This window comes from Eptesicus fuscus, chromosome 14 (genome assembly GCF_027574615.1).
Source record: "Eptesicus fuscus isolate TK198812 chromosome 14, DD_ASM_mEF_20220401, whole genome shotgun sequence".
NCBI classification, from domain to species: Eukaryota; Metazoa; Chordata; class Mammalia; order Chiroptera; family Vespertilionidae; genus Eptesicus; species Eptesicus fuscus.
The window spans coordinates 11,399,351-11,418,290 of NC_072486.1; the positions used below are offsets into that span (position 1 = coordinate 11,399,351).

Genomic DNA, 18,940 nt, shown 5'->3' on the forward strand with positions numbered 1-18,940 from the left:
TACCATGAAGTATGTGACAAGGACCCATAAATGTTTTAGAGGAAGCTAAAAGGCAACTGAAGAATTTAATTCCATTTTCTTTTCTTTTTTTTTTAAGGGAGAGAGAGAGAAACATCGATGTAACAGTGGAACATCAATCGGATGCCTCCTGCACACATCCCCACCAGGGATGAAGCCCACACCCCGGGCATGTGCCCTGAGACTGGAATCGAATTGGCAACCTTTTGGTTCACAGGATGACACCCAACCAACTGAGCCACACACATGCCAGGGCAAGAATTTCATTTCATTTTCAAAGGCTTAATCATAATTTCCCACACAGAATTTACATCTGGTGTGACTTTATGAGCAAAACCAAGACAATATCAAAATACAAAGTATAACCTGGCAGTGGCCTTCAACACAATCATCAAAAAAGCAGTCTGGCCCTGGCTGGTTTTCCTCAGTGGTTAGAGCGTCGGCCTGTGAGCCAAAGGGTCGCAGGTTTGATTCCTGGTCAAGGGCATGTACCTAGGTGGCAGGTGCAGGTTTCCCGGCCCTGGTAGGGTCGTGTGCAGGAGGCAACCAACCCATGTGTCTCTCTCATGTCGATGTTCCTCTTTCTCTCTCTCTCTCTCCCCTCCTCCCTTTCTTCCACTCTCTCTGGAAATCAATGGGGAAAAATATCCTTGGATGAGGATTAAAAATAAATAAATAAAACAAGCAGTTCTGAGTTTTTTACATTGTTTTTCTAAGTTGGGAAAACTTGGAAAGAAGGAAGAAAGGGAGGAACGTGTATGGCTAGTGACTGCATGTCCAATACTGCATACCAGTGCAGCTATGTGCAATGGGAAGAGTGAAGGCGGCCAAATTTTACTTCACTTGTGCTGTCATCGCAGATACACCTGGGCCTGTTGCTATGCTTCCGAGAAAAGCCCAGACTAAATCAGGTGGGAAAAGTGACTCACTCATGATCAGGGCCATAAAACTCTAACATGTGGGCCAAACCTGGCCTGCCACTTACCTTCACACACCAAGTGTCATTGGAACACAACTGCACTCATGCATCCATGCCTTGTTTAGGCTGCTTCCCTCCAAGAGCAGAGCCGAGGAGTGTCGAGGGAGACAGCGGCGCCCACGGAGCTAAGCACATGTACTGCCTGCCCTTCACAGGGAATGTTTGCTGACCCTGCTCAAGAGGATCCCAGGAGGCCACACACCCATGACATTGCTCAAGAGAGTATGACAGAGCACTATTTCCAAATAAAGAACATCACGGCTAGTTACTGTGTTGATTACTCGGAATCTAATACATAGTTGCACATATCCAGTTCCGACTTTCTTACTCTACATATGAAACACGGCACATCTCCTCTCCAGAGAACCCTACATCCTCTCAAAACAGATTTATCAAGCGATATACTTATTACCTGGAAATACGCTATCACAGATCATAAATACCATTAACGAGGTATAAATATTCTTTAACTGTGAATTTCAGAAATATTCACATCTTCATGAAGTATTAATATTAACAAAGGTATAATAAGGAATTCAAATAAGAAATTTTTCAAGTTTAGGAACCATCTTATTACTTCCTTTAAGGTACAAGCATTAGTTGGGATCATTAAAATTCAGTTCTTTGAACTCAGAAAGCTTTACTTTGTAAGTATATCAAAGTATCCCATCAAACATTTGCTACTGAAAATTACTACTGACTGCGTACTCACGTGAATACAGATTTCATAGTCGATGTAGGAATGCCAGAAGTCCTCCTTCTGAATCCTAGGATCTCGAACCCAGACACTCACGAACTCCTGTAAGGGCGTCATAAACAAAGTGTTTCAGGACTGCGAGGAGGACTGGGAAGAGATGAGAGGAATGACTGTGCGAGGACAAAGCGGAAATGAGCTCTGACCAACGTGATTATGATCCTAAAAAAACAAGAAGTTAATGAATCAGGCACCACAGAAACTCCAAAAAAAAGAACTCTTTTGCCACAAAACATAATTTTTAAGATAATGCAATACCAAGCTGGGTGTGCTGCTGCAGAGTCTCAAAGGTTAGGTAAAGACAGTAAAGAAAATCTACCTTAAAACGGGGTCTTCGCCGAAACCGGTTTGGCTCAGTGGATAGAGCGTCGGCCTGAGGACTGAAAGGTCCCAGGTTTGATTCCAGTCAAGGGCATGTACCTTGGTTTCGGCCACATCCCCATTAGGGGGTGTGCAGGAGGCAGCTGATCGATGTTTCTAACTCTCCCTTCCTCTCTGTAAAAATCAATAAAATATGTTTTAAAAAAAACAAAAAACGGGGTCTTCATTTTTAATCATGCAAGGCAGGTTCACGTTTTTCTCCGGTTTCTTACTTTCTTCATCTCTCTCAATTAAAAGTACAGGCCCTGCCTGACCCGTCACTTCCCAGAACACAGGTCAGAAAGAGCAGCAAAGGTCAAGTGAAAAGCAAGCAGTGAGAGCTGACAATGAGTTTGTGTATGCACCCCAGCTTCATGGGGATAAACTTCATTTAAAAATATGATACTGTTGCCCGTCTGGTGTGGCTCAGTAGTTGAGCATCAACCTATGCATCAGGAGGTCACAGTTCTATTCCCGGTCAGGGCACAGGCCTGGGGTTGTGGGCATGGAAGAGGCAGCCAATCAATGTTTCTCTCTCATCATTGATGTTTCTATCTCTCTCTGCCTCTCCCTTCCTCTTGAAGTAAAAATGTATTTTAAAAATATACAATGGAAAACAAAAATGTATTATGTTTGGCATGATAAATTTTTAAAGTATAATTTATTCACTTGGTGATTATAAATTTGTTCGTGGAATTTAATTTTCAATATTTTAACTTTCGGGTTAGAAAAGGGGGCGCCAAGGCTGAAACCTATGCCATTTCTTACTGCTTTGCTTCGGCACGTCTGAGGGGCAGGCAGAAGCCGAAGAAAGACTGTGGGGTTTTCTGGACAGAGCACCTCCATCCTATGGTGCAGATACCAAAATGAGAATCTCCACACAGAGGGTTCTAGAAAGGAGAAAAACAGTCCCCATTCCCTGAAAATAACCTTCGCCAGCTACCGGGCTTCACCTGCTAAGACAACGCACCCTTTGTTCCTGCATTTGAGACCTCCCCGCCCCGTGTCCTCAGTAGATAAGGACTCTGAGTTAGTGTTCCGAAAAGTCTTATTTTAACAGGTTCTCATCATGTGTTTTTAGTGTCATTCGAAGACAGAGAGGCAATAAAAACAAGGTCACGATATAGTGATGCTCTAAATGTGTTGGCTATTATTTCTCAAGAGCACTTTCTAAATGTGAGGGGCACCACAGAAACAATCGGTAAGCAATCACCCCCATTCCGTAGAGCATGAGCGTGATGGGTCAAGATAAAGGACCTCCTGTCCAGAGATGGGAACTGAAACAAAACCCAGGGAGCCGGCCCTCCGTCTGTCCACATTTCACGTGTGTGCATGTGTGTGTGTGTGTGTGTGTATGTGATTATGAGTGTGTGTGTGGGGGGGAGAGGTATGGAGAGGAAAGAATGATTCATTTTCCTGGAGTACTTTTCACACATCCACAGTCTTAGAGGAATGAATCAATCACCAGTAAATCGATGAACACAAGGACAAACAGGCTAGGAATAGAAGAGAAGACCAGAGCATTTACTTATCCCTCTGAACACTCCACACACTCAGGGCTGCATTCTGACACTGATGGGCCCTTCTCCAAAAAAAAAAAAAAACATATTCAAAATCAGACTTTATGACTTCACTGGCATAAAGATGAATATGTTACTATTATATATGAAAACCTTTTCTCAGCATGACTCCGTGGTTGAGCTTCGCGATCTAGGAACCAGGAGATCACGGTTCAATTCCCAGTCAGGATGCCCAGACTGCAGGCTCAATCCCCAGTGTGGGGCGTGCAGGAGGCAGCCGATCAATGATTCTCTCTCATCACTGAGGTTTCTCTCTCTCTCCCTCCCTCTCCCTTCTTCTCTGAAGTCAACAAAATGTGTATTTTTAAGTGACAAAAAAATAAAGTTAAACCATTTTCATGGGCTCCGAAAAGCACTGTGGGCCCAGGGCACTGTGCCTGATGGGTGGAGGGGGGGGGGGGGCGGGCAGAGCCTCCCCTCTGAGCGAGGCAGAAGGCTGCCCACAGCTCACAAGGTGATGACCCCGCTTTGAACCAGAGGATCCTAGTCATCAAGTCACATGTAAGCCACACTCCCTCTCAGGGTGCTGGCAGCTGTTTTTCCACGGAGAGGCAGAAGTCCTTAAATAGACCCAAAGGGAAATTAAATATTTCCAACGGCTCCATGTTCCACATGAACAGGAGCCGTGCACCTGCCGCTGAACCAGTGGCCTTTGCGCAGATTAAACAAAAACAAAAATTAGGAAAACACACTTGTCAATTGGCTACAAACTTGTGATTTTTTAAAAAAAATGTTTCTGAACTTAAGCTGTAAAACCCACAGCATCTCATACCTCTGACCACTCACCATAGCGGATGAAGAAGGATGACAAAGCGTTCTGGAAAAAATCAGAGCTTATTTTCCCTATTTCTTTGCTACTTCCAGTTGTTAACAGATAAGCATTGAGTAGCACGGCCCCCATCATGGGGAGAGCCCTGAAATTATGGTCACAAGACTAGGGGGAAATTCTGCCACCCACTTCCTAAATGATGAACGTATTCACCGAGCCTCTGTTTCCACATCTGGAAAATGGGAACAATGGCTGTCCATCCTACCTCAGCTGTCTTACTAGGAGAATCAGATTATAAAATACTGGTGAAAACACTGGGACGTTTTTCATTAGGTGCTACATGAATGGAAAGTAGTAGTAAAAAAGAAAAAAAGAAAGAAAGTAGTAGTATACTTTTCTATGTAAAGTATTATTCTGAGTTTGGGGCGGTGATTTATAGAGGGAAACATCGATAAATAGGGTCAACAATAAAAAAAGAAGAAGAAGAAAGGGAAATGCTTATAAACCCAAAGCACCGAGCTCTTCATACAAACATCGGCAAAAAGAAAAGGTGAACCAACTGTATGTGGGTTGTTGTTTTTTTAAGTAAAAATGATTAAGAACCCAATAGCAAACACTCTAACACTGTAATTTTTCAGCAAAATGCGGAGTGACCTAAAAATGTCCTAGTGCTTACTCGGAGCAAGCCCTTCCTTATTTGTAAAAGGAATGGGAGGCACAGATTTGTAAAGAATCCCCTCTCTCATCTCAGTGGGTTGGAATTCTCAGACTCTACCCTTGTGACTACTCATTAAGTCTAATCGTTAATCTCTTGGGAGAAGGGTGCGTGGAATGCATACTTTACAGCCATGCTGGGGGGGAAGCGACTTCTACAAACACCCGGATGCATTTATATGCACACTCAAATTTAAGTACGGTGCCAAGACTCCAACCATCTTTCCATCCTGAAAATCTCTAACGTGGTTAGAGTGCTGGATGTCACTCTTCTTCTGTGGGTGGCGAACTTCCTTCCTGTTCTCTTAAATGCTGCTGTGGCCCCACCCAAGAGCTCCTCTGCACACCCGGTTGCAATTCCAGGGTGACCTCAACCAAACATGGGTTCAAGCCGCAGCAGGAGCTGATGATTCTACCTCCATCCCAGCCCAGGCCTCTCGCCATGTATCCAGCCTCTCGCCTACACGGCTCTACTTCAAAGTCCCACCCTTCCCACATCACCCTGTTCCCCATCTCATCCCCAGCAACCCCAGCCAAAAACCCAGTTACCCCAGACTTCTCTCTGTAAATCACCGCCCCAATCCACACTGACCAAGTCCTCACATCCACCTCCTTTGATCCCACACCCTACCCCCTTCTGCTACTACTTTGGGTCAAGTGCCGCTTGCCCAACATGACTGCAAGGGCTGCTAATTGATCGCTGGGCCTGAATCCAATTCACTCCCCACACCAAGGCGAGAATGGCTCCAAAGCACACATCCGATGATGTCACCTTCCTGCCGAACATCCTTCAAAACCCGCCCGATAACCTTCGAGATCAAGTTCAAACTCCGTGGCTAGCACAGTAGAGCCTTTCGTGATCATCTGCTTATCTCCCAGGCGAGGCGCATCCACAACACGCCATTGCACACCTGCGTGCCTTTGAACACGCTGTCCTTTCCGCCTGGGCAGCTGTCCCCGCCCCACTTTCTGCTTTTCTTCCTTCTTCGTTGTCTTCTTTTATTTTCTGCTAACTCCAATTCATTGTTCAAAACGCAACTCAGTCTCTAGAAATCCTCCGATTCATCCACTCTGGTTTACAGACTCCATCCTCTCTGAGCCCCCACCGCCTCTGGGCAGACCTCGGCACCGTCCCACTCACCACAGTAATTCCCCCGGAGGCCTCCTCCATCAGATGCTAAGCTCCTTTAGGGTAGCTTAGGCTGCCTTGTAGGACTTGAATGCCAGGCATAGCCAACGGGTTCTATTACTATCACTTAGTGAATAAATAAAAGCCTGCAGCAATGAATGAATGAATGAATGAATGAATGGCCTGCAGGGGAAAAAAATGAGATCAAACTTTGGTTTGAAATAAAAACCTCACCCACTTGGGCTCCTGGAGGTCATGAATAGTGATAAGTCATTTAGCAGCTGGTCTAAAGTTTATCTTAATTGAACAAACCCCTTCCGGTAAGGGTGTGCCAATTAACAGCAGGCGCTACAGGAGCAATGTTTAAGATCTATGTGGGCTAACTGCTTCCGAGCGCCCTAAAGAACTCCAGCAGCATCTATTTACATAGAAATAATTGAAAATCATTCTGATAGCTTCAATAACTTGGGTCCCCGAAGACTTGTACCAGACAACAATTTGTTTGCTTCGTTGGAGTTAAAATACGGACTTGGAAGTAATAAAAGTACACTTATTTTAAAATATTCTAGCCTTCAGAGGCGCCTCCCCTCCCCCCGCCCTGCAATTAGAAGGAATTAGTGAAGTCCCGGCCAAGCTTCCAGCTACGCCTGGTACACCCAGGAAGCCGAGGTTCACCTATAATCTCTTAATTAGACGCATCCCTCACGGCGCTGCCCACCATCCTTCACAGGGATGTTGACAGCCTGTCAGCCACAGAGGACAGCTCCGCGCTCCATACCTCGAATCTTATGGATTTCCTATGAAAATTGCTTCGGCAGCAGCAGTTATTCAATTTAATAACCTTATTAAACACTTTAATGACTTTTTGGGCCTAATGACGATATCTGGTATGAAGGGAGAAGCCAGGCAGAGAATTAAAAATTTAAACTAACTGATCCCTACTGTTCTCCATGGGAAAACAGGAAATACCAGACTCCTTGAAAATCTAATCCCTGTGTTCTCTTTTAATAATCACTCTTTGATTTTTAATATCCTCTCTCTCCCCACCCCCACCCCCAGGTCGACCTTTGTTCCTTCATCCACCTACCCTGTCTTTTTTTCCCCTGAGCTCTGATATTGAGATGAAATTAACAATAAAAAGAGCTTTCTTGTACAGGGCACTGACAGGTGCCAGGAGGCACTGTGACAACTGTTTTTACACGTGTTTTGCTTTCATCTTTACAACAACCTTCCAAAGTCAGTAACATTAGCATCCCATTTTACAGATAAGAAAAATAAGGCTTCTAAAGCTTAAGCAACTGGCCCCGAGTCAAATGGCCAATAAATAGGCTGAGCTAGGTTTGAAATTCAGGTCCATCTTGCTTCCAAAGCCTGGGCTCGAAAACATTCTTTCTAGCCAGTGGCTCTTTTAGCAACAATAAGTCTCCGTCACTTCACATTTCACTGTAATTGCATTATTTTGGAGGGGGAAACATTATCTTCTTTGCTATGAGCTAAAACGTCGGTTGAAACCACCTGCTCTTCTGAAACTCACTGTATTCCATTTTTGTATTTCTAGCACCAACCACAGTGTTAGCACATAGTGCTCATGAAATGTTTGAGAATTAGATTACAACAAAGATTCAAAAACAAAGAATGTACAGGTTCTTCTTTGCTGAAAATTGTAAGATGCTATTGAAAGAAATCAAGGAAGCACATACTTCTCTGTTTACATCTATATAAGTGTCCTGCCTCTACTGTGTTCATGTATTAAAAAGACTCAACATAATAGACAAATTCTCCCCAAACCGATCGATAGCTTCAATGCAAGTTCTGTAAAAATCTCAGGAAGATTTTTTTAAGGCAGACATAAGCTTATTATAAAATTTACATGGAAAGGGAAAGACCTAGAGCAGTCAAAGCAATTCTGAAAAAGAACAGAGTGGGAAGAATCCCTGTTGCTGAGACCTATACAAATATGCCCGACTGATTCAACAAGTAGTTCTAGAACAACCGGACATCCACAGACGAAAAGCGGAACCTCAACCTACTCCTGGCAAGCACCTGTCACAAAAATTCATGCAAAATGGATCACAGAGTTAAATGTAAACATAATACTTAATGTTTTAAGATTTCTTAAAATTGATTTTTAGAGAGAGGGGAAGGGAAAAGGAGAGAGAGAGAGAGAGAGAAACATCAATGTGAAAATGAAACATCGATCGACTGCCCCCCCCCACACCCCTCACAGGGGCCCCAGCATGCAACCTGGGCACGTGCCCCAACCGGAACCGGCAACCCTTGGGTGCACGGGACAATGCCCAAGCAACTGAGCCGCACCAGCCAGGGCAAAACCATCAAACTTTTAGAAAGAAAGACAGGAGAAAAATCTCTGGGGCCAGGACGAGACGAAGAGGTCTTAGGCTTGAAACCACAAGGACAATCCATATAAGAAAAAGGTGGTAAACTGGATCTCACCAAAACCAAAACCTCTGCTCTGCGAACGACCCCGTGAGGAAGTTGAAGACAGATAACCAGACCGGAGGAAATTATGTGCAAATCACACATCCCTCAGAGGACTTGTATCTAGAAGATGTAAAGAATGCACAAAACATTTTTAAAAAGCAAAGAAATCGATTAGAAAATAGGCAAAACACACGAAGAGACATTGCACCAAGGAGGACAGACAGATGGCAAACAAGCACAGGGAAAGATGTTCCACGCCAGGAGCCATCAGGGAAATGCAAATCAGCCCACGGCGGCCCCTCACTGCACAGTGTCCCGTGGCAATCACCGCTGTTGATGTTAGCCATCTTGACAGTTGCATCACTGGAAATTTCTACTGTAGTCTAGCTTAAATCTTACAGTACATAACTGTGCTCGTTGTAAAAGTATTTACTCAGATTACAAAAAAAATGAGACAAAAGCTAACCAAGCAAAGTCTCTAGGTGTTAGTGAGCCTTCGTTTTTCATAGCCTCGATGGGAATTTTCTATCACAAAAAAATAAAACTTGTTTCCAACTGTGCACACTTTCTCAGGACATTTTTTTTCCTATTCCAGTTTAAACTGAAGAGTCATTCATTCATTCATTCACCCATTCACACAACTCAAATGTATTGAATACCAACTCTGTGCTACACAGCGAATGCTTACAGAATTTAATCAACATCTTATTCACCAGGATTCTATTCAGAACTTCCACACAACAATCTCAAAACTAAAATTTAGTGCCCTGGCCGGTGTGGCTCAGTTGGTTGGGCGTCATTCCATGCACGGAAAGGTTGCCAGTTTGTTTCCCGGTCAGGGCTCGTGCCCAAGTTTCAGGCTTGAGCCCCGGTGGGGCATGCAGGAGGCAGCCAATCGATGTTTTGCTCTCACATCAATGTTTCTCTCTCTCTCTCTCTCTCTCTCAAAAATAAATAAATCCTAATATATAAAGAGCCAGGGTCCGTAACATCCAAAATGACCGAATGGACAACCGAAAGCTAGGCTGCGCACAGCAGGCTCGGGTGGGTGGGGACTGGCGAGTGGGCTGAACTGCTGACCTCTAGGTCCCTCCTGGGTCACGGGCACCGCGGCAACCCAGCACTGACTGCCACCACCAAGGCGGGTGCGATGTGATTGGCCAGGGGGCCCCTGCCATTGCCCCATGATCGCCCCACAGAGGGAGGCCCAGGCCACCGGCCAGGGGGCTCCGCGATCGCCCCAAAGAGGGAGGCCCAGACTACCCGGCCGGCGGCAGTGGACAGGGCCTCCCTCTGCAGGGCGATTAATCACGGGGCTCCCAGACTGCGAGAAGGCACAGGCCAGGCTGAAGGACCAACCCCCCTCCCGAGTGCATGGATTTCGTGCACCAGGCCTCTAGTAGGTAAGTAATATATTACAAGTAATCATTTAAAAGAAAAACAAAGGTGAATACTTAGCCATTTTACATTCTTTACAAATAGCAGGCTTGAAAGACAGAAGGACTGTATCAAGTAACCTTCCTGTATTTCCTAATAATACTTCTGACAACCTAAAACACATACTACAAGGGGTGTTACTTGCCACTTTACAGCTTGGAGTGTGTTTAGTGCCATGGCCTTGCAGGTTTGAATGATGATTTTTAAGAAAGCTTTTAACTACTTCAGGATCAACTGTGGGTAAGGTTCAGCTAGACCTGCCTTTTACAGAACTTAGAGTAGTTCATGATATTGCAAGTTTCTTTACACAAGTCATGTCCAAAATTAAGGAATTACATTAGGAGAAGTGCAACGGAAAAATTCGTCTTTTGCAGGTTGAAATAAGTGCCAGCCTGTGTTAAACTACACCACGAGGACCCAATCGACAGCAAAATCCTGACGATGGGAACCTCCACAGGACAAAAGATGCAGCTCCTTTAAGAAAGAAATTGCAAAATGGGGGAAAGGCAGAATAATCGACTTCAAGCAGTTTATTAACCAGATACGGTGTGGTCCTAACTCTGGTCCTGATTAGAACAAGCAAATACATTTTTCCCAACATCATCAGGAAAACGTGCACACTGCATGTTTGATGGTATGAAGGAACTAATGTTAATTATTGAAGGTGTGATAATGTGGTTTGTTTGTAAGAAGGGTCCATGGTTGACATGTGTACTGAAATATTTACAGATGAAATTCCAGAATGTCTAGACTTTGTTTCAAAATAATTCACTGTGTGGTGGCAGGAGGAAATGGGTGGGGGTGGGAGGTAGCTTGGTCATGAATTAATAATGTGTTAATTATTGAAACCTTCGGTACACAAGGGCTCATTATGTTATCCTCTCTACTTCGTGTATGTTTGGAATTTTATAGTGAAAAGTTAAAACCAGAAAAAGTAAAAGGAAAGAAAGGAGGAAGGAGAAATGGAGGAAAGGACCAAGGAAGGGTGGAAGAAAGAGAGGGAACGAGAGAGGAAGGGAGGGAGGGAGGGAGGGAGGGAGGGAGGAAAGGAGGAAGGGAGGGAGGGAGGGAGGGAGGGATGGAGGGAGGGAGGAAAGGAGGAAGGGAAGGAGGGAGAAAGGGAGGGGGGGGGGGGGGGAGGGAGGGAGGGAGGGAGGGAGGGAGAGAGGAGGCCCCAGCAGACTGCTTTAGAAGAAGGAACAGAAGTGGTACTCGAAAGTGAAAGTAAGTCAGAAACATGGATCTGAAAATGTTAACCATTTGTGTGACATGTATTGACACATTCACATAATGATATCCTAATACTTATCGACCTTTAAAAATAACATTTTTTCATTAAATAAATAAAATATGTATATGGTTAAAGATATATTTGTATTCACATATAGCATTTCAAACACAGATGAGTACACCATGAAAATGAAGTCCTGCCCTAGCCGGTTTGGCTCAGTAGATAGAGCGTCAGCCTCCAGACTAAAGGGTCCCGGGTTCTCTCTCAATGATGAGAGAGAATCATGGATTGGCTGCCTCCTGCACGCCCCCTACTGGGGATCGAGCCCACAATCCAGGCCGGGAATCCAACCCTGACCTCCTGGTTCATAGGTTGACGCTCAAACCATTGAGCCATGCGGGATGGGCAAGAATTTTTTCATTGTTAAATAAATAAAGCATGTATGTGGTTAAAGATACATTTATAAGATTTTTCTCATTGTCCGTCCCATTTACACCAAGTGAGCCCTGGGCAGAGGAACGCATGCCCTGCCTTGGAGGGGCCAGCATGTCAGACTCGATGACACAGACTGTGCAGCAGGGGGGAGCTGCTCATGCACCCCTCATAGAGGGTGCGTGCAACGTGACTAGAGGCTCGGGTCTCAGTCACGCAGGAAAACCAAACGGACATCAGACTATACAAGGAACAAAAATGCCTGACTCCACAAAAGACAATGGGACGTGTTCCCTGTCACAGCCACCTGCCTTTTCATTAGGATTCTGGGTTCTGTCTCATTAAACAGAAGGGTTGATTCAGTTGGATCCATCTAATTATTCTTATTAAAATATGTAACCATAATATTTTAATTGTAAATTAAAGTTGCACGCATGAACGAACCTGAATTCATTTTAATTTTACAATGGCCCAATGCCAAGGCCATTTTTATGGGGAAGATCCATCAGCCTGGATACTGCTCTCCTGGGAATTCAAACCCACGTGCACACGGGACGTGTTCAACTAACAAGGGAGACTCGCACTCCCTGTTCTCCTCTCTCCAGATTTATGACAGTAATAAAGCTATTTTATCGTGAGAGGCTGCACTTGGTTTCCCACCCACCCCCAATCTTTAAAAAAAAATTACCAAACTTCCAGGCCGCATTACCGGTTAGGTAGAAGAGCGGTGCCACTCCGGGCTGTTTGAATCTTGAACGAGGATCGTACACAGCTCTCAATTCACGTGCCAACCTCGTGATTAATTAGTACAGTCGGCTGTGGGCGCCGTGAGCTTACACACACACTGCCCCTTGGTCGAGATTCAAGAACCATCGGTGGTATTGCATTCAGCCCTTCCATATGCAGTTAGGTGGGACCTGAATTATTTCCCACTGAACAACCAACCAGCCACAAGGATATTCAAAGGCTCAGCCAAAACCTCCTCCACTTCTAACTGGTAAGGAGGACAGGGAGCTGCTGGGGTAGGCGGTGAGATAAAAATACCTTTATAATTGAGGCTTTCCGAACGCCTCTTCTTGACTTCTAAGCTTAGTCAGACAACCTGGTGTGAAGTCTGGGAGAAAGGTTGTTCCAGGGGGTGGGGAAACATCGGTGAAAGCCCAGGGCCCAGAGGGCAGAGCAGGCAATACCCAACAAGCTCCGAACTGAGGAGAAGTGCGAAGGGGGTGGGTGAGGGGCAGAAGATGAGCCTGGAGAAGGAAGCAAGGTCAGATCATAAAAGGCCTTAGCAACCTCATTTAGGAGTTTTGACTTTGCTCTAAGAGTGATGCATTAGAAGCCAGATCATTCTGGCCACATGTAAAATCCATTTTCTATGGATTGATAAGTGATGAATGTATATTACAGTACATCCAGAATCTATCTTGTAGGGTTATTTCTTGATGAGGGACTCAAGTAAATTTCTAAGTATTATACCTCTTCCTTTCTATAGTATTTTTTCTTTTTTTTAAATGTGTTATTGATTTCAGAGAAGAAGGGAGAGGGACAAAGATAGAAACAACAATGATGAGAGAGAATCACTCACTGCCTCCTGCACACCCACTACTGGGGATTGAGCCTGCAACCCAGGCATATGCTCTGACCAGGAATCGAACTGTGACCTCCTGGTTCATAAGTAGAGGCTCAACCACTGAGCCACGCCGGCCGGACTACAGTACTTATTTCCTTTTCAGCTGAAGGACTCTCCAGTTTAAAATTCCTCAATGTTATAATATGACTAGTGGCCCGGTGCACAGATTCATGCACATTGAAAGGAAATTAATTAGAAGAAATATTTTAATATTGCTATTTGCCCTTTCTTTATAATAGAAGTGTCAGAGATGAAAGAAAATTAGTAAAATGAAAAAAAAAGAAAGTTAGTAAAATGAATATGAAAATAATATATAAATTGATTAATAAACAATAACATGACATAACAAAGACATGATATAAAAACAACAAACACATGATATAAAAACAACACTGATAAAAAACAATGACTGATAAATTGATTAAACTTATACTAATACCTCCCTGTATACCACATTGAGAATAAAAACACTTTCAGAATGCTTGACTAATTTCCCTTGTGATGAAGTACTTACAACTTTAACTTTAACGTCACATGCTCTTTGAACTCAAGAGAAAGCAACCTATAACTGACCATGTCTGAAAACAGGTTCAGGTAGGAATATTCCTACTCTGTCTAGATTGGCACCAGCAAGAGCTTTATATGTATCGCGCATGCGCGAGTCAACGTTTATTTTTAAATTGCCAGTGCATGTCATACGTACCAGCTGGTCGGACGGTTAGACGGACAGTCGGTCACTTAGCCTTTTATATATAGATAGATTACACAGTTATTTATAATAAAGGACTTTTACAAGGTCAATAAAATGCTTTATGTAATTGGTTAAAATTTGTGTCTCATTTCTATTCATTGAACCGAGTTCATAATAAAAATCAAGTGTTCAAACCAACACATGCACCCCAGAGGTCACCAGTTCAATTCTAGGTCAGGACACACTCCCAGGTGACAGGCTTCACCCCCAGTAGGGGTGTGTGCAGGAGGCAGCTGATCAATGTTTCTCTCTCTCTCTCTCTCTCTCTCTCTCTCTCTCTCTCTCAGGAGGCAGCTGATCAATGTTGCTCTCTCTCTCTCTCTCTCTCTCTCTCTCTCTCTCTCTCTCTCGCTCTCTCTCGCTCTCTCTCCCTCTTCCTTCCTCTCTTGCTAAAATTCAATAAAAACATATTTTTTAAAAACAATAAAAATAACTAAGTATGCCTTTGGAATAGTGCTGGAGAAGGTCACGACCCTGCTCCCTTGGCACAGGTGGGGAGTGAGGAATCACTGACCCAAAGGGAGGTCTGGCCTCTGGCCACTGGCCACTCTGAAGGGGCTTAGGTTATGACCTCTAAAGGGACTGGAGACTTAAGGTGTGAACTTGACCCCAGGAGGAGTGGAGACTAAAGGTCAACTACACAGTAAACACTGAGCTCAATGAAAGCTCTGGACACGGAGGCTTGGTGAGCTCCCTGGTGCACACTGTCACACACAGACACCAGGGAGGTGACTCCATCCGAGAGGACGGCAGGAGCCCCGCCTCTGCCCTGAGTGTCTCTTCCCTGGACGGTTCTATTGGTACCCGTTCCCTGTAAAACACCGTAACCGTGAGTGTACTAGCTCTCGGCGGGTTCCGCGAGTTCTTCCTGTGAATTCTCTAAACTGAGGGTGTCTGGGGAAGCCTGGAGCTTACAGCTGGTGTCAGAGTGAGGGCAGTCAGGTGGGGACTTGCAGTTTGGCCAGCTTCCCAGAGAAGGTATTTCCTGACACCAGCAGCGCGGCCCCTGCATTGTTGGGCAGAGGGACAGGGAAAGCACACCTGGCCTGGAAGCTGGGGGCCTGACAGGAAAGGGACACAAGGTGCCTTCTGCTAAAAGCATCTACACCCTGGCCCAGAGGTGGTTCCACAGGTGTGAACATAAGAGACACTCCACCGAGCTGTACACGTAAGACCAGGGCATTCTGTGCATTTTACTGGGCGTGTGCTAAACCCAATTTTAAAAAGTTAAAAAACAAACAGACACCGCCTTTGAAAAGGGGGGAGCCCAGCCTGGAATTAAAGGGTGAAGTGGGCTGGACTATTGAGGAGAACCTGAACCCAAGGGAAGGGCTGATGTGAGATCTGGCAAAGAAGTTTGTGGACGGATTCCCTGGAGTGGATTGTTTGGTGCTTCAATTTGGACAAGGGGAACTAAGGACCGTGTGGTTGTGTGACTGTGTGTGACTGTGCCTGTGCGGGGGGAGGTCTGTGTGCATGTGTGTGACTGTGTGTGTGTGTGTATGGGGGGTGGGGTGTCTGCATGGAAGTGTGTGACTGGGTCTATGTGCATGTGTGTCTGTGTGGGTGTGTGTGTATGCATGTGTGTGACGGTGTGCGCCCACGTGTGTGCTTGTGTGTTGATGTGGGGGGGGGTGTGCGGCTTTTCAGTTTCATTAGGCTCACCTAGTGATGTGTGCGGTACAACAGGAGGCACGGTAGGACAAACAGGTACGATGAGGGACGGCCACGCAGCAAAGGGCGGGCGTGGCGGTGGTCCTAGCCTCCTCCCAGGTGAACGGAAGCTCAGGAAGCTGGGCCTGGAGGCCTGAGAGGCCAGGCCGGGTTTGGGAAGGGACAGCCTTCCCTGCTTAGGTGGCACCGCGCCAAGAGATCCGAGAGGCGGCAAGCCGGGCCAAACTGAAAGTAACGGCAGGCAGTGGCCCTGGGCTGTTACCAGAGGTGGGGAAACTCGGGGATGAGGCAACAGAGGAGAAAAGCGAGGAAGCTGGCGGGGGAAGCTGTTCCGGCCAAGGTGGAGGCAGCGTCTGGAGAACTGTGAGTCAGGGAAAAGACACTTAAATAAGCGTTGGGGGAGGTGGAGGGCGAGGAACCACTCAGTCACTGGAACCAAAGAATGAGGGTCGGGGATGCACCGCTGCTGGCAGGGGCGGGGGGCTGTCTCCAGCCTTAGCCCTCCCCTAGGAAGCCCTGGGATCGTGAGCCTCCACCACAGAGCCGTGGTGAGCGGTGAAGAGCCTCCCTGCAGTGAGACAAAACGCACGGCTTATTCACTTTCGGATGTGGTGACATACCTCTTTCTGTTCTTCTGGAAGCATCTTCAGCACAGGACAGGACGGATCTGAAAAATAAGATGCCAGCGCTTGGTGACGTGGAACCTGGAGCAGAGAAGCCCCTCAGAGCCGCCACCCAAATCCCCCCCGAGCCTGCCCAGCGCAGTCTCTGGAAGGGACACCTCTGCCACTCCCCCCCCCCCCCCCTGTCCGTCCGCTGCTGCCAGGACATCGGTCCGCACTGCGGGTGGGGAGTTTGGGACATGGCGAGTCCAAGGCAGCTGGCTGATGACAGGCCCTCAAACTGGACGGCCAGGCAGAGTCAGGCTGGAGTTGCGGCCTTGGTGACCCTGAGGAGGCTGGAGACGTGGGGTGTGGAGGGGCCCTGAGGGACAAGGGGAAGCTGATTGGCAGTGAGATGGAGAGGAGGGACAAGATGTTGTCCAGAGAGACCCACATCTGAGAGCAGCCCTGACGGTTTTGCCAGCAACCCACGCTTTCAAGGAACAGGTCGTTCTGTGACATTGAAACTGCTCCCGGGCTCAGATAACAGATGGTGTGGCCTCCAGAGAGACCAAGGTCAGGACCTTGATTCCGACCTTCCAGTCAGAGTCAGCCTACCAGCTGATCCCAGGCCCTGCACGTCCTGGGTTTGTCTATTGTTCTTTAAACCCCCATTTACTACAAAAGGCCGTCGGAGCTAGCATCTGCTCCCTGCCCCCTCCCCCCCAAAAAAAAAAAATTAAATCCCCTGACCACATGCACGGTCTATAGTCTTACAACCGAAAGGTGGCCATGGCTACCTGGTTACTATTTGCCTTTATTTTGCTCATACTTAGTCCGACTCCATTGTCCAGATAATTAGCGTCATCCACAAATATTTCCATCTCTACTCACGTCCCTGGCGCCGTGAGGAATATGAAGACCAGGCGCTCCGGCCTCCAGTCCACATGGTGTCAGGGGGGAGAAGACCCACAGCAGACAGAGGAAGGGAACTCCCTGGGAGGTGAGAGAAGCCCACCGTGAGCAGCAGGCGGGTCCCCAGGGGGAAGGAAGTCCCTTTCACCTGAGTGGGCAGGACCCCCAGAGAAGGCAGGGAGAATGAGAGAAATTCAATGTTCACGAAAAGAAGAGGGAGAGGGGTGTGCCGACGGCATGCACAGAGGATGGAGAAAAGCACCATGGACACTAAAGAGATGGTGACCAGGCCAGGTCAGCTGAGGGAAAGGTTCTTGGAGGGTGGAGTGGGTTGAATTGCTGCCACCAAAAAGAAATGTCCATATCCTCTGGAACCTGTGAAAGTGATCTTATTTGGAAAAAGGGTCTTTGCAGTGGGCGGGCCCTAAATCCAACAACAAATGTCCTGACAAAACACAGAAGAGGAAAAAACACCCACACACACAGAGGAGACGGCATGTGAAGACGGAGGCAGCGACTGGAGTGCGGAACACCGGGAGCGACGAGAAGCTGGAAGAGGCGAGAAGGATCCTCCCACCCGGCCAGCATGGCTCAGTGGTTGAGCATTGACCTATGAACCAGGAGCTCACGGTTCGATTCCCAGTCGGGGCACATGCCCAGTTGTGGGCTCGATCCCCATGGGGGGCGTGCAGGAGGCAGGTGATCAATGATTTTCTCATCGTTGATGCTTCTATCTCTCTCTCCCTCTCCCTTCCTCCCTGAAATCAATAAATCAATGATTTTCTCATCGTTGATGCTTCTATCTCTCTCTCCCTCTCCCTTCCTCCCTGAAATCAATAAATATATATACATTTTTTTAAAAAAGGATCCTCCCCTAGGACCTATAGAGGATAAACACCACAGTTCTATCAGAAGAAATAGTGACTCTAACATAAATCATGAAAGATTTTTACTTCATGTGAAATAAAAAGCAGATTCGGATGCATGAAGAGAGCATACGATGTTGTTTGGTACTGGGCCTGGCCGTGGCAACTACCGGTGGGGACAGGAAATTAAACGATAGCACAACAGCGATGGGTTGAGATAAAAGGTCAACTGGTATAATGTGGCAAACCACAGCTGCTCGCCAGAAATTGCCCCCTGACAAAACTATGCCCTCCAGGTGGATTGTGAGGTTTTCGATTTGTTTAGATTTGCCCAGCCCGTGTATCTGGAAGAATTCTTGCCTCACTGGAAGACTTTTAGGCCAGTGAGTATGGAAATCTGCCTCCAGGTGACCATCAAAAGGCTGTCCCTAGAGCATTTGATCTCCCACCACCCCTGGGGAACCACGCACACCTGGACGGGTCGCCCCCTGCAATCCATTCTCCTTCCCAATTACTCTTCTCCAAGCATTATTAGACCTCACACCATTCCAGTCGACGGGGACGATTTCTCGAACCTGTTGCTCAGGTTGGAGTTGGGTGCCCACAGGCCACAGGTGTGCGAGCACTGGGAAACGTGGCAGCTACGGAAACTCCCCC

At 46.5% G+C, this 18,940-nt stretch overlaps 1 protein-coding gene across 3 annotated transcripts in view; it reads right to left on the reverse strand.

Annotated features, from left to right (window-relative positions):
* SNX10 (sorting nexin 10) overlaps positions 1 to 18,940 on the reverse strand; it is a 48,824-nt gene that overhangs the window by 11,715 nt on the left and 18,169 nt on the right. For 2 of the 3 annotated variants that reach the window (XM_054726357.1, XM_054726356.1), the window contains exons 2-3: positions 16,521 to 16,567; positions 1,710 to 1,796 (exon numbers count right to left, since the gene is read on the reverse strand). In XM_054726357.1, coding sequence (XP_054582332.1) covers positions 1,710 to 1,796; positions 16,521 to 16,544 — 111 coding nt within the window. In that variant the 5' untranslated portion in view covers positions 16,545 to 16,567. Of the gene's footprint in view, positions 1 to 1,709; positions 1,797 to 16,520; positions 16,568 to 18,940 lie in introns of those variants that run through there. The other variant, XM_054726358.1, reaches the window with a different exon arrangement.